Source organism: Mesoplodon bidens (genome assembly GCF_964165515.1).
Source record: "Mesoplodon bidens genome assembly, chromosome: 15".
Taxonomy (NCBI): domain Eukaryota; kingdom Metazoa; phylum Chordata; class Mammalia; order Artiodactyla; family Ziphiidae; genus Mesoplodon; species Mesoplodon bidens.
In genome coordinates, this window is record NC_138171.1 from 54,386,226 (window position 1) to 54,404,216 (window position 17,991).

The 17,991-nt window shown below is 42.1% G+C and overlaps 1 protein-coding gene across 1 annotated transcript in view; it reads left to right on the forward strand.

Annotated features, from left to right (window-relative positions):
• Positions 1-17,991, forward strand: part of PDXDC1 (pyridoxal dependent decarboxylase domain containing 1) — a 54,231-nt gene that overhangs the window by 22,680 nt on the left and 13,560 nt on the right. Inside the window, exons 7-13 of the mRNA XM_081256349.1 lie at positions 78-146; positions 968-1,046; positions 6,465-6,549; positions 7,438-7,486; positions 7,639-7,740; positions 8,849-8,974; positions 13,408-13,458. Coding sequence (XP_081112475.1) covers positions 78-146; positions 968-1,046; positions 6,465-6,549; positions 7,438-7,486; positions 7,639-7,740; positions 8,849-8,974; positions 13,408-13,458 — 561 coding nt within the window. The remainder of the gene's footprint in view (positions 1-77; positions 147-967; positions 1,047-6,464; positions 6,550-7,437; positions 7,487-7,638; positions 7,741-8,848; positions 8,975-13,407; positions 13,459-17,991) is intronic.

Sequence of the window (17,991 nt, forward strand, 5' to 3'; positions counted from 1 at the left end):
AGAGCCACAATCTTTTGGGGACATAAGGGAATGGTGACAAAGATCTTTCTTGTAAAATTGCATGTTTCTTCTTGCAGCTTGGCTTGCCCTTCCCCTGTTTGTGTCGTGTGCCCTGTAACACTGTGTTTGGATCCCAGCATCAGATGGTGAGTTCTTTAGGTTTATAAAATAATAAAGAATTGTGTTTTGAAACCGTACCTTCCTTTAAACTGCAGTTCTGTTTGCTGGCCTCCAGATAATTATTAGCTTATTCATGAATTGCTTAGATCTTCCCATTGCATAATACATGCTGCCGGGTTTGAATGTCCAGGAAGGTCGGCTGGCATAAAGGTGAGGAGCACCTGGCTCTTAAGGAATCTTGTAATCACTGTATCGCCTGTTTTAAGTAGAAACATGGAGTCCAATTAAGCCTCAGGAATACCTTCTAAAGCTCATTCTTTCAAATGGTTATCACTGTTGCCTGGATTTATGAATGGGCAGATTTTGATTATTGTAATCCTTGGCATTGGATTCTACTTATTTTCAGACATGCAAGTGATAAGCCTTCCCATACTGAAGTCAGAAGCAAAAGGGATAGGTTTTAGGGTTCTGCATTTCTTTTTCAAGGTAGTTAGATTTTCTGGTTCAGATACATCAATGAGTAATATCAGAGATACATTTTTGGTTGTTTTTTTGGGGGGTTGAGAGAACATTTTTTTTATTGTAAATGTTTAAAACTAGAGACATGTTGGTTCTGTATATGCAGTTTCTAACTTTAATCTCATTTAACTGATTTTTCTAGTTAGTCTTCAAGGAAAACGATTTTATTTTCACAACTATGATTGGAGAAAAAAGGAAAATTGTCAAGAAAAGAATTGCTTTGATGAATTTTGAGAGTCATCTGCTTCTTTTAGAAGTTATAATTTTTCAGTGTATATGCTCTTATGCTGGTTGTCTCATGTTTTTGTGGTTTGTCTTTCAATCCCAGGACGTTGCCTTCCTGGAGAAACTGATTAAAGATGACATAGAACGAGGAAAACTGCCCCTGTTGCTTGTTGCAAATGCTGGTAGGTATCATGAACCTGAATCTTCCATTTTGGACATATAAGAAAGAGGCTAGGTAGTTAGCCTAAAAGAGATCAAGTCTTAAGAATGTTTGTGTGCCACATGTTTAAGGAAGGTTGGTATCAGCACTGTGGTGAGAATTACAATACTAAAGTTTTAGCTCATTAGATTCCCTTAATTGTTGGTTTGTTTTGGGAGTTCTTGTTTGTGTGTATATACTTTTTCATTTAGGTTGTGCTTCTCTGTTCCTTCATATGCTTCCTTTCTAAATTGAAATTTTTTTTTTTTTTTTTTGGCTGTGTTGGGTCTTTGTTGCTGCACGCGGGTTTTTCTCTAGTTGCAGCAAGCAGGGGCTATTCTTCGTTGCATGTGTGGGCTTCTCATTGCGGTGGCTTCTCTTGTTGCAGAGCACGGGCTCTAGACGCACAAGCTTCAGTAGTTGTGGCGCATGGGCTTAGCTGCTCTGCGGCATATGGGATCTTCCTGGCCCTGGGCTCAAACCCATGTTCCCTGCATTGGCACGTGGATTCTTAACCACTGCGCCACCAGGGAAGCCCTAAATTAAATTTTTTAATGTCACATTTAAATGTCCACCTTTGAGAGAGCAGGTCAACTACCACTTTCTGCTGTGCTCACCAGATTGTATTCAGCATTGTACTTGAAGCTCTAGACAGTGGAGTAAGGCAAGAAAAATAATTAAATGACATACAGTTTGGAAAGGAAGAATAAACTGTCTTTATTTGCAGATGGCATGATTGTATAGGTAGAAAGTCCTAAGGAAACCACAAAGAACAGCCATTGGAACTAATAAGCAGATCTATCAAGCTTGCAATGAACAACTGAAATTGAAATTTAAATGCCATTCATAATAGCATCAAGAAAAAAACCTTTATGGATAAATTTAACAAAATAATGCAAGATATGTACGCTGAAAACTACAGAATGTTGCTGAGAGAAATTCAAGAAGACCCAAATAAATGGAACAATATGCCATGTGCATGGGTTGAAAGACCCAATATTATTAAGTCACATCTCCCCAAATTAATCTATAGATTCAACTCAATCCTTATCAAAATCTCAGCAGACTTCCAATTTCTTATAGAAATTGATGAGCTGATTCTAAAATTTATATGGACATAAAAGGATCTAAGAAGAGCTAAATAATTGTGAAAAAGAACAACACTGGAAGATTTATCCTATCTGACTTTTAGACTTACTGTACAGCTACAAATAAGAGAGTGTGAGATAAAAAAAAAAAAAAAAGTGTGAGATTAAGTGAAGAGAGCAGACTCACTCATAGAAATATGGGCACTTGTTTGTTTGTTTTTTTTACAAAGATGCCAAGATAATTTAAGAGAAGAAGGATATTTTCCACCAGTGGTCTTGAATCAATTGGATATCCATATGGAAAAAAATTGAATCTCAACCCTTACCTCATTCTGTATGCAGATGTTAATTATAAATAGTTCATAGGTCTAAACGTAAGAGCCAAAGCAATAAAGCTTCTAGGAGAAAATATAGAAAGATCTTTATGACCTTGGCTTAGGACAGAGATTTCTTAGGACACAAAAGATAGAACCATAAATTGGACTTTATCAAAAATTAAAAGCTTTTGGGCTTCCCTGGTGGCACAGTGGTTGAGAGTCTGCCTGCCAGTGCAGGAGACACAGGTTTGAGCCCTGGTCCGGGAAGATCCCACATGCCACGGAGCAACTAAGCCCGTGTGCCACAACTACTGAGCCCACGTGCCGCAACTACTGAAGCCCGTGCGCCTAGAGCCCCCACTCCAAAACAAGAGAAGCCACTGCAGTGAGAAGCCCGTGCACTGCAACAAAGAGTAGCTCCACTCGCCACAACTAGAGAAAGCCCGTGTGCGGCAAAGAAGACCCAACGCAGCCAAAATAAATAAATTAAAAAAAAATTAAAAGCCTTTGCTTCATCAGATGAATGGATAAAGAAGATGTGGCACATATATACAATGAAATATTACTCAGCCATAAAAAGAAACGAAATTGAGCTATTTGTAATGAGGTGGATGGACCTAGAGTCTGTCATACAGAGTGAAGTAAGTCAGAAAGAGAAAGACAAATACTGTATGCTGACACATATATATGGAATTTAAGGAAAAAAAGTGTCATGAAGAACATAGGAGTAAGACAGGAATAAAGACACAGACCTACTAGAGAATGGACTTGAGGATATGGGGAGGGGGAAGGGTAAGCTGTGACAAAGCGAAAGAGCGGCATGGACATATATACACTACCAAACATAAGGTAGATAGCTAGTGGGAAGCAGCCGCATAGCACAGGGAGATCAGCTCGGTGCTTTGTGACCGCCTGGAGGGGTGGGATAGGGAGGGTGGGAGGGAGACGCAAAAGGGAGGGGATATAGGAACATATGTATATGTATAACTGATTAAATTTGTTATAAAGCAGAAAAAAAAAGTTGTATAGTTCTTGTGGTATCCTGATTATCTTTAGGATAAGCACAGATTTATACGGATGATTACATTACAATGATCGAATCAGATTTCAAAAAGGCAATAAAGTCAATACTGCTTTCAAAAAAACAACAACAACAACAAAAAAAAGCTTTTGCTGTCCAGGGAACTATATTCAGTATCTTGTAATAACCTGTAATGGAAAAGGATCTGAAAAAGAATAACTTTGCTGTATACCTGAAACTAACACAGCATTGTAAATCAACTATACTTCAATTAAGAAAAGAAAAAGAAGCTTTTGCTATCCAGAAGACCCTCGTAAGAAAATGGAAAGGCAAGGGCTTCCCTGGTGGTGCAGTGGTTGAGAGTCCGCCTGCTGATGCAGGGGACACAGGTTCGTGCCCTGGTCCGGGAAGATCCCACATGCCGCAGAGCAGCAGGGCCCGTGAGCCATGGCCACTGAGCCTGCGCGTCCGGAGCCTGTGCTCCGCAACGGGAGAGGCCACAGCAGTGAGAGGCCCGCGTACCACAAAAAAAAGAAAAAAGAAGAAGAAAATGGAAAGGCAAATAACAGACTGGGAGAAAATATTTGCAAAACATTTTTCTGACAAAAGACTATATCCAAAATATATAAGGAAGTTTTACAATTCAGTATTATGGAGGTAAACAGTACAGTTTTTTTTTGTTTTTTTTGCGGTACGCGGGCCTCTCACTGTTGTGGCCTCTCCCGTTGCGGAGCACAGGCTCCGGACGCGCAGGCCCAGCGGCCATGGCTCACGGGCCCAGCCGCTCCGCGGCATATGGGATCCTCCCAGACCGGGGCACGAACCCGTATCCCCTGCATCGGCAGGCGGACTCTCAACCACTGCGCCACCAGGGAGGCCCAACAGTACAGTTTTTAAAGTGAACAAGAGATTTGAGTAGACACTTTGCCAAAGAAAATATATGAACGTATAAGCACTTGCAAAGATGCTTAGAGAAATGCAAAATAAAACCACAATGAGCTACTACTATATATCTGTTAGAATGGAGAACATAAAAAAATACAATGCCAAACACTGGTGATGCTGCAGAGTAACTGGAACTATCCCATCAGTTAGGGATGCAATATTCCTAACTGAAAACAGCCCAGATGCCCTTCCCTTGATGAATGGATAAACAAATTGTAGTATAAACATATCATGGGATACTAAGCAATAAATGGAAATAACTACTGATCACGCATATCAACACAGATGAATTTCAGAAGCATTCTAAGTGCCAAAATCCAAACATGAAAGAAGTTACATAGTGTATGATCCATTTATATGAAATTCTAGAAAGATAAAACTACGGTGACAGAAAACAGATCACAGTTGTCTGGGGCCAGTGAGGAGTAGAGAGAAGGGTGAAACTTCAGGGGGGATGAGGGAACTTTTGGGGTGATGGTGGTTGCACACTGTATTTGTCAAAATTCATTGAACCATACCCTTAAATGAGTGGATTCTATTGTATGTAAATTATACTTCAATCAGTAAAGCTAATTATTTTAAAAAATAATAATAAACAGAAAAAACACATATCCACCTTGTTGCCAGCAGAAAAACTACTACTTCCTGCCTGCCTTAGTATATTGTATGTTTAAAAAGAAACAACCAGTCTACTATCAATCACTTAATAGATGGGAGAGGCTGCAGAGTGGTTTACCAGTGTGACTACATTGCCGTCACCAGAGTGCACGTCCCAGTGGTTAGCAAGCGGGCGTTGCCAAAAAAGGAAGTGAGTCTGAATGTGGTCCAGTCACTTAAACATGGCACAATGCTTTATGTTTTGATGGCTCATGTGACACAACCCATGCATTGGCCTTTGATCTTGTTTCAGCTAAACTAAATGTGTCATTTTAGATTTTTTTTTTTTAATTTGAGACAAATTTGGGTAGGGGGAGGAGTGGAGTTGTCAGCCCTTTTCCGGCATAACCCCTGCAAAAGAAGCACTTGTATTAGTTGTGTTTGTTGATGAGCATTTGAAATCTTGTTAGGTGGGTTCTGCTAACTGGAAATTTAGGACAGTTGGGAGAATGTGTGACTGTGCATTTTACTAAAGGCTCTGTGAGGAGGATCTGCCCAGCAAAGCCTGCAGTGTAAACAGATTACCGAGGGAATGGGTTAAAGTGTGTAATATGTTTCAACTGACTTCAGAATGCTTTCTACATTAAAACAAAGTACCTCTCGGGAATTCCCTGGTGGTCTAGTGGTTAGGATTCTGTGCTTTCACTGCCATGGCCAGGGTTCAATTCCTGGTCAGGGAACTGAGATCCCACAAGCTGTGCAGTGCAGCAAAAACCAAAAAACAAAACAAGCAAAAAACACACAAAGGACCTCTCAAATTGGGTTAAAAGAAACAAAACAAATTCATCTATGTATTTTTTATAGAGAGCACACCTAAATAAAAATAACCCAGAAAGTGACAAAAAGTAAGTGTGGAAAAGGAATATCTTGGGCAAATGCTAACGAAACAAAAGTACTGTAGCAAGGTTGCTGTGAGATAAAATAGACTTCATATTAATAATTCATGGCATCTACTCAGAGATACAACAGGTATGAATGCTTATGAATATAACTTTGAAATATATAAAGGAAAAGTTGATAGAATACAAGTATAAATTGACAAAACCACAATCTTGGTGGGAGACTTGAATATATTTCTCATGAAACAACAGATCAAGTAAATAGAAAATAAGTATATAGAGGTTCTAAATAACACAGTTAACAAGTTTGATTTTATAGATACATATAATGAACAATACACACTCTTCAAAACTTGAATAACCAGCTTGCAAAAGTTGCTTTTAAGTCAGTCCACAAAGAAAATCTCAATAAAACAGAGACACAGTGTTACTTCTCTCATAGGGAGATAATGTATATAGAAGCTTTTATCATGCTGCAAAGACTCAGAAAATACTTGTTTCTTTTAGTATCCTTTCTTGTGTGTTTTATCCTAGGAACTGCAGCAGTAGGGCACACAGATAAGATTGGGCGTTTGAAAGAGCTCTGTGAGCAGTACGGCATATGGCTCCACGTGAAAGGGTGAGTGGAGGGGAATTTGGCTGCATGGTGGGCTGGCAGAGTGCCCAGGAGGAGCTCACTTTGTCGTCATATATATCACTAAGGGCTCTTTGGCTTTCAGGTTACAAAATTACCCAAATTGGCTTAAGCAAGAAGAGGTTTTATTGGCTCTCATAGCTAAGAAGACCAGTGTTAGGATTGGCCTTAGGCACCACGTCAGCCAGGTCACTTGGCTGAAGTTCCTCCATGGTGGTGGCTCCGTCTGTAGATAGGCTTTCCTGTTCTGGTGCAGAGTTGCTGAAGCAACACCATCCGCCTTTCCAGATGTGTGCAGAGGGTCAGAAGTCCCAGCAGGAGTCTCATACTGAGCCAATTGCTGTGGCCAGGGAAATGTAACACTCTTAATAGTTTAGGTGATTTGTGAAGCTGTGGTCTCATAGAGGAGATTGGGGTGGCTTCCTAGAGGGCCGTTGGAGCGCTGCTAAGAGAAGAGAGGGGAGAGGATGCAGGACAGCCCAAGTAGTCCATTTCCAGGACATCATACACATACACGGTGCGTTGCTTTTTAATATTGTCCCTCTGGGAGAGAATGATGACTGGGAAATAATACTGGTATCTACCAAAGATATAAAATAATATAAAATAAGACACCCATTACACTAAGTAAGTAGAAGTCACCCCCTGAAATACGTTTTGATTAAAATGCATTTTCCAGGTTTTCCTGAAAGTTGTATATGTACCACACTTTATGTTGCTGTTATAAAAGCTACCAACACAGCTGAAAGACATGTAAATGTCAGTGTGGAACAGCACAGCCCTTTGTAAAAATTTTTTTTTAATTTAAAGTATGTACTTAGTGAATAAGCAGCAGTAAATAATTAGTTCTTAGGTCTGTGTGTTTTCTTCCAGTGTGAATCTGGCGACATTGGCTCTAGGTTATGTCTCCTCATCAGTGCTGGTATGTTGTTGATTTACTAAATACTGTGTTTTTAAGAAGGAATTTAACATCACTTAATCCCTGATGGCTTTTCACAGTTTTTATGAATGGAGAAAGGTGTTGGGTTTAGTGTATCCTGATAGTCTAACAAGAAGGTGTTCTCTCTGTGGTAGGCTGCAACCAAATGTGACAGCATGACGTTGACTCCAGGCCCATGGCTGGGTTTGCCAGCAGTTCCTGCTGTGACGCTTTATAAGCACGACGATCCTGCCTTGGTAAGCTTACTCTCACTGGGAGGGAGTGGGGAGTGGCTAATAATCATTGGGTCTGGGGGCAAAATACAGAAGAAGGAAAAAGTGAACATTTTCCTTAATGTTAGCTCTGTGGCTTTTCTTTTTTTTGAAAAGAATGTTTTTAACATAAATGAAACTATGCATATATATTTTTCTATTTAGTCTCCCCATACTACCCCATGTGTATGAAAAACCTTTTATCACTGTGTAATATTCCATCACTTGAGTACCACAGTTATTTAATCATTCTCCATTTGTGAACTTTTAGGCTGTTTTCAAATTTTTGTTACTAAAATAATGAGCATCATTCTGTGTTTCAAATTATTCCTTAGACTGGGTTCCCAGAAGTGGAATTAATAATGACTAAGAGTATTTTAAGGTTCTTGATCCACATTGTCTAAAAGGTTGTAACATGATATAGTTTTTAAAAGCATAGTGGTGGGGGGCTTCCCTGGTGGCGCAGTGGTTGAGAGTCTGCCTGCCGATGCAGGGGACACGGGTTCGTTCCCCGGTCCGGGAAGATCCCACATGCCGCGGAGCGGCTGGGCCTGTGAGCCATGGCCGCTGGGCCTGCGCGTCCAGAGCCTGTGCTCCGCAACGGGAGAGGCCACAACAGTGAGAGGCCCGCATACCGCAAAAAAAAAAAAAAAAAAAAAAAAAGCATAGTGGTGGTTCTTGTTAGTGGATCAGTTAGTGAGAGGCACATACAAAATAAGCTTTCATTGATTCTTCTTAAACAGTTAATACCTTGCTCAGGTGATAATGGCCAGGTGTTTGAGGATGCCCAGAACAGCCTTGGGAGGGGCTGCCTCTTGAATGGCTAAGAGCTCCAGCTCTGGGATGAACCCATTTGGATTCTCATCCCGGCTTTGCCACACCTTAGCTGTGAACCCTTAGACAAAGCAAGGTCTCTGAGCTAAGTTGCCTAGAATACTTACCTCATGGAGTTGTTTGATGATCAAATGAATAATGCAAGCCAAGTGCCTGCATAGCATCTGACACAAACTAAGTGTATAGTAAATGGTAACTAGTTAGTTCTGCTATGTGATTTCATTGGCTTTGATTAATAAACCCATATTGGCTTTTTTAGACTTTGGTTGCCGGTCTTACATCAAATAAGCCAACAGACAAGCTCCGTGCCCTGCCACTGTGGTTGTCTTTACAATACTTGGGACTTGATGGGATTGTGGAGAGGATTAAGCATGCCTGTCAGCTGGTGAGTAGAAACCTGAAGTTCAAATGAGTCACAGATACTCCACGGCAAAAACAGAGACAGAAAAATGCTTCATTGATGTACCCTCCCCCCAATATCTTGTTGTCTGGATTTCCCATCTCATAAGCAAGCAGACTAATTTCCCTGAATATATAGGTTTCTTGTTCAAAGTTCTGGGAGAGACTGCTGGGGCTGTCCCAGCATTTGTGTCCATATGAAATCAGATTAAAATGAATGCTGGTGTCAGCATGGGGGAGAAAAGAAGTCACAAGGTGACAGCGAAGGAGTGGAGAAGAATGCAGAAGCCGGGATAAATGTTCCGCTTGACTGACCGGCTCTTGAGGGTAAAGGAATATGATGGTTGGGGGGAGTAAGGCTGGCATGGATATTTTTAACACCCGCTGGGTTGGGCTCCCAGATTGCAAGGCTCTAGGGACAATTTTAATTCTCTGTTTGAGGTGTTCTAACTGTGAAAAATATATAATTATGTTGTAGTTTAGAAAGCAAAAAAAAAAATGCCGTATTTACACAGTTTGAGAGCTGAGTTCTACCTAAGTCTAAAGCATGATGTCACCTTTCTGTACCTCCAGTTTCTCACTTGTATAATAGGGGTGATGATGTAATGGAAGATTGTTATGAGGACTTAGTTCGTACACGTAAAGCTTTTATAGCAGCACCTAGTCATATAGTAAGGTATGCAGATAGTTTTAAAAATAAATCTTTGTTTTAAATATATTCTTGGAATTGACACTTCCTCGTGTCATTTTTATATTTAAGAAAAATTAGTATTTTCATATTACTGTAGCAGGAGTCCTTTGGTTTATAATATTAGGATAGTTCATTTTAACATTAGTTTCTAATGAAATAGAAACATTCTAAATGAAGTTGTTTCATTTTTACATTAAGTAATATTAAGATTTATGTTCATTATGTTTACAGAAGCACCACATTTTTAAAAACATTTTCTCACTGGGCTGTTGGCTCACATCTTGAGGTTTGGTCCTTTGGAAGGAGAAGCCTTCATTGCCATGGTAACTAAGTCAGTTTGGGGAAGGTTTGGGCACTCCAGGGAGAGTTTTTCAATTCCCTTTGGTTTATGGGGCGCAGGAAAATAATGATGACAATTAGCCACCGAACACTTGAGGTCACTGCAGCTCTGGCATCTTCCTGCCAGCAAACGCTGTGGCGGATCTCAAACCCTCCTGAGCACTTGACTCTGCTGCTGACTCACCACTGCTAAATGCACATGTGCAAACCGCATGGAGGTTTAGCAGGTGTGGTCGCCTGTGTCCAGTCCTGCCTTGTAGTCCGCACCAGGTCACATGTTCCCTGAGAGCAAAAATCAGTGTCCTCCTTCTTTTCTTCCTCCTTCTCATCTTCGTCTTTGTGGGAAGCAGTTCATGAGCATTTACTCAGTGCCAGGCGCTGTGCAGCACTGTGGATGGAGGCTCTCATTTGGTCCCTACAGCTTCCCCAGAATATAAGGTCCACTGATAACATATTAAGAATTAGTTTTCATGAGGGGTTTTCCTGTGTCCAACACTCAAATAAACATCTGTTGAATTAATGACCCCCAGGCCATGCAGTATATATTATTTTGTCCCCACATTAGTGATGAGAGAGCTGGGATTGAGATATTAACGATGATGACAGTCATCATCACTTACGTCATGCATGCCACGTTCTAGACACCTAACATATATCAACTCGTGGAGGATAGATACTGCCACCCCACTATGTAGTTGAGGGAACGGAAGCACAGAGAGACTGAAAAACTTGTCCAAGGTCATAGCTAGTAAGTGGCAGATAAGTAATTTACCCACAGTCCCACAGGTGGTAAGGGGCAGAGCCAGGTTTTGAACCCAGATGTGGTTATTCCAGACCCTGTGCTCCTGACCAGCTCTTAACGGTGCTGTGCGCTCTCATTTACCTTTGCTCTTCCTCCCAATATCGGTACTGTGCCTTGCACACACTTGCACTCGGTAGTTTGGTTTTCTTGTTTTTTCTGTTTTTGTTTTTTAATATCTTCGTGGCCATGCCATGTGGTATGTGGCATCTTAGTTCCTGACCAGGGATTGAACCCACACTCCTTGCATTGGAAGCACAGAGTCTTAACCACTGGACCACCAGGGAAGTCCCTGGTTTTTTGTTTTTTGTTTTTGAGGTATAATTGACATATAACATTATATTCGTTTCAGGAGTACATCATAATGATTTTTTTTTTTTTTGCGGTACGCGGGCCTCTCACTGTTGTGGCCTCTCCCGTTGCGGAGCACAGGCTCCGGACACGCAGGCTCAGCGGCCATGGCTCGCGGGCCCAGCCGCTCCGCGGCATGTGGGATCTTCCCGGACCAGGGCACAAACCCGTGTCCCCTGCATCGGCAGGCGGACTCTCTACCACTGCGCCACCAGGGAAGCCCCATCATAATGATTTGATATTTGTATGCATTGTGAAATGATCACCACAATACGTCTAGTTAACATCCATCACCACACATAGTTACAAAAAATTTTCTTTTCTTGTGATAAAGACCTTTAAGATTTATTCTCTTAGCAACTTTCAAACATGCAATACAGTATTAAAGTTGCTACAGTATTGGGAATTCCCTGGTGGTCCAGTGGTTAGGACTTCACACTTCTACTGCTGGGCCCCCGTTTCAGTCCCTGGTCGGGGAACTAAGATCCTGCAAGCAGCAAGTTGTGGCCAAAAAAAAAAGTTACTACAGTATTATTGACTATATTCCCCATGACTCTTTTTTTTTTTTTTTTTTTTTTTTTTTTTGCAGTACGCGGGCCTCTCACTGTTGTGGCCTCTCCCATTGTGGAGCACAGGCTCCAGACGCGCAGGCTCAGCGGCCATGGCTTACGGGCCCAGCCGCTCCGCGGCATGTGGGATCCTCCCGGACCGGGGCACGAACACATATCCCCTGCATCGGCAGGCGGATTCTCAACCACTGAGCCACCAGGGAAGCCCCCCCATGACTCATTTTTAATAACTGCAGTTTGTACCTTTTGATCCCTTTTACCCACCCACCCACAGCCCCCACCTCTAGCAACCACCAGTCTTCTCTGTAGCTTTGAGCTTTGTTTTGTTTTAGATTTCACATGTAAGTGAAATCATATGGTATTTGTCTTTGTCTGAATTATTTCACTTAGCATAATGCCTTTAAGGTCTACCCATGTTGCAAATGACAAGATTTCATTCTTTTTTATGGCTGATTATTTTCCATTGTGTGTGTGTGTTTGTGTGTGTGTGTGTGTGTGTGTATCCCATCTCCTTTATCCATTCATCCTTTGATGGACACTTAAGTTGTTTCCGTATCTTGGTGATCATAAATAATGCTGCAGTGAACATATCTTGTCGAATTAGCGTTTTCATGTTCTTCAGTTCAGATAACCCACGTGGACTTGCTGGATCATATGGTGGTTCTATTTTTAATTTTTTGCAGAAGCTCCATATGTTTTCCACAGTGGCTGCACCAATTTACATTCCAATCAACAGTTCACAAGGGTTCCTTTTTTTCCACATTCTTGTGAACACTTGTCATTTCTTGTCTTTTTGATGACAGCCATTCTAACAGGTGTGAGGTGATATCTCATTGTGCTTTTGATTTGCATTTCCCTGATGATTAGCAAATTTGAGCATCTTTACATGTGCCTGCTGTCCATGTGTATGTCTGCAAAAATGTCTATTCAGATCTTCTGCCCATTTTTTAATTGGATTGTTTGGTTTTTTGCTGTTGAATTGTATGAGTTGTTTGTGTATTTTGGATATTAACCCCTTATCAAATAAATGATTTGCAAATATTTTCTCCCATTCCATAGGTTCCCTTTTCATTTTGTTGATTATTTCCTTTGCTGTGCAGAAGCTTTTTAGTCTGACATAGTCTGCTTGTTTAATTTTGCTTTTGTTGCCTTGCACTCAGTAGTTTTTGAATGAATGAATGACCTATATTGCTAATATGACAAATTCACATATGTCTCATTAGAAAAAGCTTTTCTGGAACCACTAAATGTAACTTGTAACTGAAATATTGGGGAATATTTGCAGATGTTTAAATGCAAAAATTGGCAGCCAAAATTAGAAATCATCAAGTTGCAGATGGCTTTATCTGCCTGAGATCCTTGTTTGCAGACCTGCAAAGACCCTCATAAAAACCGCTTCTGGGCTTCCCTGGTGGCGCAGTGGTTGGAAGTCTGCCTGCCGATGCAGGGGACACGGGTTTGTGCCTCGGTCCAGGAAGATCCCACATGCCGCGGAGCGGCTAGGCCCGTGAGCCATGGCCGCTGAGCCTGCACATCCGGAGCCTGTGCTCCACAACGGGAGAGGCCACAACAGTGAGAGGCCCGCGTACCGCCAAAAAACAACAACAACAACAAAAAAAAACACGCTTCTTAATATGAAATTACATAAGCTGTTTTTCTGTCATTTGCAGAGTCAGCGATTGCAAGAAAGTTTGAAGAAAGTGAACCACATCAAAATCTTGGTATAGTATATAACTTGATCTGTTTTTTGAAGTAAATAACTCTTAATTTCAGTGACTTAGAATGATTTTCTCCGGATTTGATGCATGTCCATGGAATTGTGGCAGCTCCAGTAAAACCACATTCTTTGGGAGAGAGTCATGCATGTACTGATGAGCTAATTCTGCAGTTAGCAGAAAGCCTAGAAATTTGCCCCATATACTGTTTGAACCCATACAGTGCTTTTCATGTAATCCATTTGCAGTTTTTATTCTGTTAAAATTTAGCATTACACAAAGATGTAATAAGCACCATTGATTTTCACCTGCCCAAGGATTTTTAGAACACCCATTTTCCTGAAATGAAAAATCATTTTGTCTGTGAGTGCTTTGCGCTACTCTTTCTAAAACCCTTTGACCCCGGAGTTGGCATTTGCATGAAGGGGAATAAGGCAGAGAAGAGGGGGCGGCCCTGCTCCTCTTGCCCTGGTGTCTTCCTGAAAGATACCACCATCTGTCAGAGATTGTGCCCTAAGGCTGGTAACTAGACAAGTAGATGAGGATTTAGGGGGTCTGATAACCAAGTATCAGTTCAGGTTTGAATGTTTTCATGTTTTGCTTCATTGTATTTTAGGATTTCAAAAATATGTAGATCAGATTCTAATTTAAACAGGGTCACTGGTGTTTCTTTGACAATTCTGCAGGATACAGTTAAGTTTAAAACGAATGTTTTGAGTTTATTTGGGGTTCGGTGAGTGCAGTTTATTTCCACTTTAGTACACAGTTCGGTTTAAGTGCGTGAATGGGGGCTGCTCGCATTGCCTTCTGAGTAGGAGCTTGGAGCTACCTACTCAGCTGACCTGAGGTGACTCAAGTCCTAGCTTGGAAGAGGACAGTGGCCCCTCCGGAGAAGCAGAGGGATGAATGTAAGTCAGGAGACTTGGGTTCCAATTTCAGCAGTACCACTGGGGCCCTGTGACACTGACTCATTCTGTTAACCTCCTAAGCCTGTGAGCTCAGCTGTCGGTGAAGGTATGTTGGTTGGACGCCCTTGACTGCAAACAGAGACCTAAATTATGGACTAGAATGAGTGCGCTGGTGGGGTGAAGGCAGTGCTGGGCCTGTGTACTTCCTGTCCCGCCCTTGCTGAGCCCTCAGGGGCTCCTCTTCATGTCCTCTCCTTCCTCATTCTCCTCCAAGCAGGGAGGAGCTGATGGTGCTAATTGATCTCCAGTTGGTTTGGAACATCTTTGTAAGGCCACATATGGCCCAGGCATAACCCTGCTCCCTCCCTTCCTCCCTCCCTCCTGTGGCTGCTTTACTCAGTAGGGGGCACAGTAACTGGCAGACACCATGTGGCATTGTGGCCCGTCGGTAGTCCAGCATCATCATCATCATCATCATCACAGCTGCTGTTTGTGAAATGCTTGCTGTGTAGCATACGTGGTACTAAGTCCCTTACATGCCTATTTCATTTAACCCTCACAAGTCTCCTTTGTACATGCTGTTCCCTGTACCTGAAAACACTGTTCCCTCTAATTCTTCTCATTACTGACTTCTTATCCATCAGATCTTAGTTCAAATATCACCTCTTCAGAGAGGCCTTCCCTGAGCCCCGACCCTACCTAGAATAACACCCACCACCTTCCATCACTCTCTGGTCTCTGGGTTTTTTCCTTCATTGAATTTATTATTACCTGAAATCGTGGTCTATATTTGTTTGTTGTCTGTTTTTCCCCTGAAGAAGCCTTGTAAAGGCAAGGACTTTTGCCTGTTTTTTCATGGTTTTATGTCCTGTGCCAAGTATGATACTTGGCATATAGTAGGCATGCGAGTGTGAATAAATACATAGAATCTGTGAGTTGGACACAGTGTTTATTCCCTTTTTACTAGTGAGGAAACTAAGGCACAGATAGGTTGAGTGCGTGCCCAGGCTGCCCAGCGAGGCAGTGGTAGGGCTGGGATGCACACTCAGAGCCTGCGACCTTCGTCAGTGGACCTTCCCTCTGAGGTCAGTTACAGGAGAATGAATTCCTCCTGCCTCAGGCTCATTATGAGGGTTATATCAGATAACGTGTGGGAAAGCAAAATGAAGACTGTCAGGCACCGTAGGATAGAAGTAATTATTAAGTGTCTTTTGCTCCACACCACAGTATTAGTCTAGTGCTTTCATAGGTACTGACTCCGGAATCCTCACAGTAAGTCTCTTGGGTAGAGTGGCGTTACCTCCATTTCGGTGGCTCAGATGAGTCGTGTGTCCAGAGTCCCAGAACTAGTATGTGGCAAAGCCAGGACTTGACCCCAGGTTATCGGAGAAGAGCTTCTCTGCTGCTCAGCCACTGCCTTCTCCGGGCATCCATGGCCGCCTTCCTTCCCACCTGGACGGCCCTGCAGGAGCCTCTCCCATCCCAGAAGCACAGGCCCACTGCCCCAGCTCACCACCTCCAGCACCAAGGCCTTTTCCAGGGCCCGGGGTGGTGCTTGTGCCCCGCTTTATCAGTGCCTAATTCAGTCTCCTCTGCAGCTGCATTCTGATAAGGCTGTTGTTTCACAGGACTCTTATCCAGCACATGGAGTAGATTCTAAAGTCAGCATGTGAGGGGAAACTCTAATATTGTCACCCTTACACCTGAAAATTCCAGAATGCCTCTGGGGGGCAGTTAACATGGTTTCGTGTTTCCGTCTCTGCTGGCTTTTAAGATTTTCCTGGTCCTTAGTGTACTGCCACTTTCACCATGGTATATCTAAGTAAGGATTTTTTTTTTTTTTAATCTTGCTTGGGACTTGTGCTAACTGAACCTGAGGATTCTTTTTTTTAATCCTGTAAAATTCATTTTTTCAGCGATGACCTCTTTCTCTGGTCGTACCTTCTGGAACACCAGTGAGCTGCGTATTGAACCTTGTCATCCCACCTCCCATCAGTCTCTTGGATACCTCCATCTCTCTGCTGCTTTCTAGTGTAGCCCTTCAGATCCTTCTTGGAGTTCAGTAATTTGCTCCGAAGCTGCATCTAATCTGCTGTTTAACCTATTCACTGCGTTTTTACTTTCAGTGACCTCTTTTTCATTTCAGGATATTCTCTTTAGTTCTTTTTCAAGTTATTCTGTTTTATAAGCATCTTTAAAAAAAAAAAAGAGAGAGATTTCTGGTTCTTCGTTTCTGTTTAAACACCATGATTGACGTCTGTTCTGATGGTTGTTTCAGTGTCTCGGTTCTTGGGGCCACACATTGTCCTCTCAGCTGTGTCTGCTGACTCTTGCTCCCTGTGTGTGTTGTAATTTTTCTGTTATGAGCTAGATTTTTTTGTTCTTCTGTGACTGGCCTAGGTCCATTTATTTATGTTGGTTTCACAGCTTTAGGAGTCTTACACTACAGAGGACATCACACCCAGGTGCAGAGCACGCCTGACATTTTGATTTCTCGTGAGAGAATTTTTTCTCTCTACAGAGCATCAGGCAGAGTTAAGCTTTCTTACTGATCAGTGGGTGGAGTTTTTCTCTCTTTTCATGAAGAGTGTTTTTCAAGGGTCCTGGCTTTATGTAAACTCAGCACTATCCCTCACATGGGCTTCAAACCCATGACCTTAGACATTAAAGCAAAGTTCCAGGCCCCATCCGTGCTCCCCTCCCCCCAGCCCCTGCAGCTCAGCTTACACTATTCTTTCTGTTTTCTCTTCTTTCTGGATTCACCTTTTTTTGTGAGCCTAGCAATGGTTTGAACTTCTTTTGGTTATTGGTGACATTTAATCAAGCATTTCAGGTATTTAGAATTGATGACTTAAGTATTAGCTTGGTCTACCATGTTGCCGGAACCAGAATTCTATGTATATAACCCTGTACAGGATTTCTTGTGCAGGCTGACATTTGAGACCACTGAGCTCAAAGAAATAAGAAACAAAAGACTATAGAAGTCTTGGCACTCAAGTCATTCTGCCTTATCCTAACTGAGAATAGGGGAACGGGTGTAGAATTTTGTCACTTTGTTCCTCTTTAGTTATTGGGCTTACTCCATTCTATATAAATATTAAACCCCTCTAATTTTAAAGGTATTAATAGATTTATTTGTTTATGTGAAAGTTAAAGGAGATAGTCCCTATGAAAGCACAGGAATTGGCTCAGTAAATAATTGGCAGATTTGAATGTACCTCTTGCTTGATCTGAATCACATCCACTGTCCCTTTGAAAAGCTTAGTAGAGAAGATCTTGCGCCAGCTACTTGCTGTCTCTCCGGTTAGCACATCCTGTTGTGGCCCTACGAGTGAGCCATCACTGGCAGAGCCTTGGGAAATGGTTTCAAGATGAGAATTGCAGTACTGGAATTGTTAAATGCTTAGAGATCCTCTCTCCCTTCTCCCGCCTCCCCCCACTTCAAATACCACAGTCTGTCAAGGGCATTGCCGCTCCCTTTGTGTCCTGACCCCACGGGAAAGCTGACGGCTCACTGTACATTCTTTCAGTGGAGAACATGAACCTAGTGCTGTGCAATCTTAAGGCAGTGGACGTCTTCATCTGTTATGAAATCTGTTAGTGAAGATAGTTGTCTGATGCCTGTCCTGAA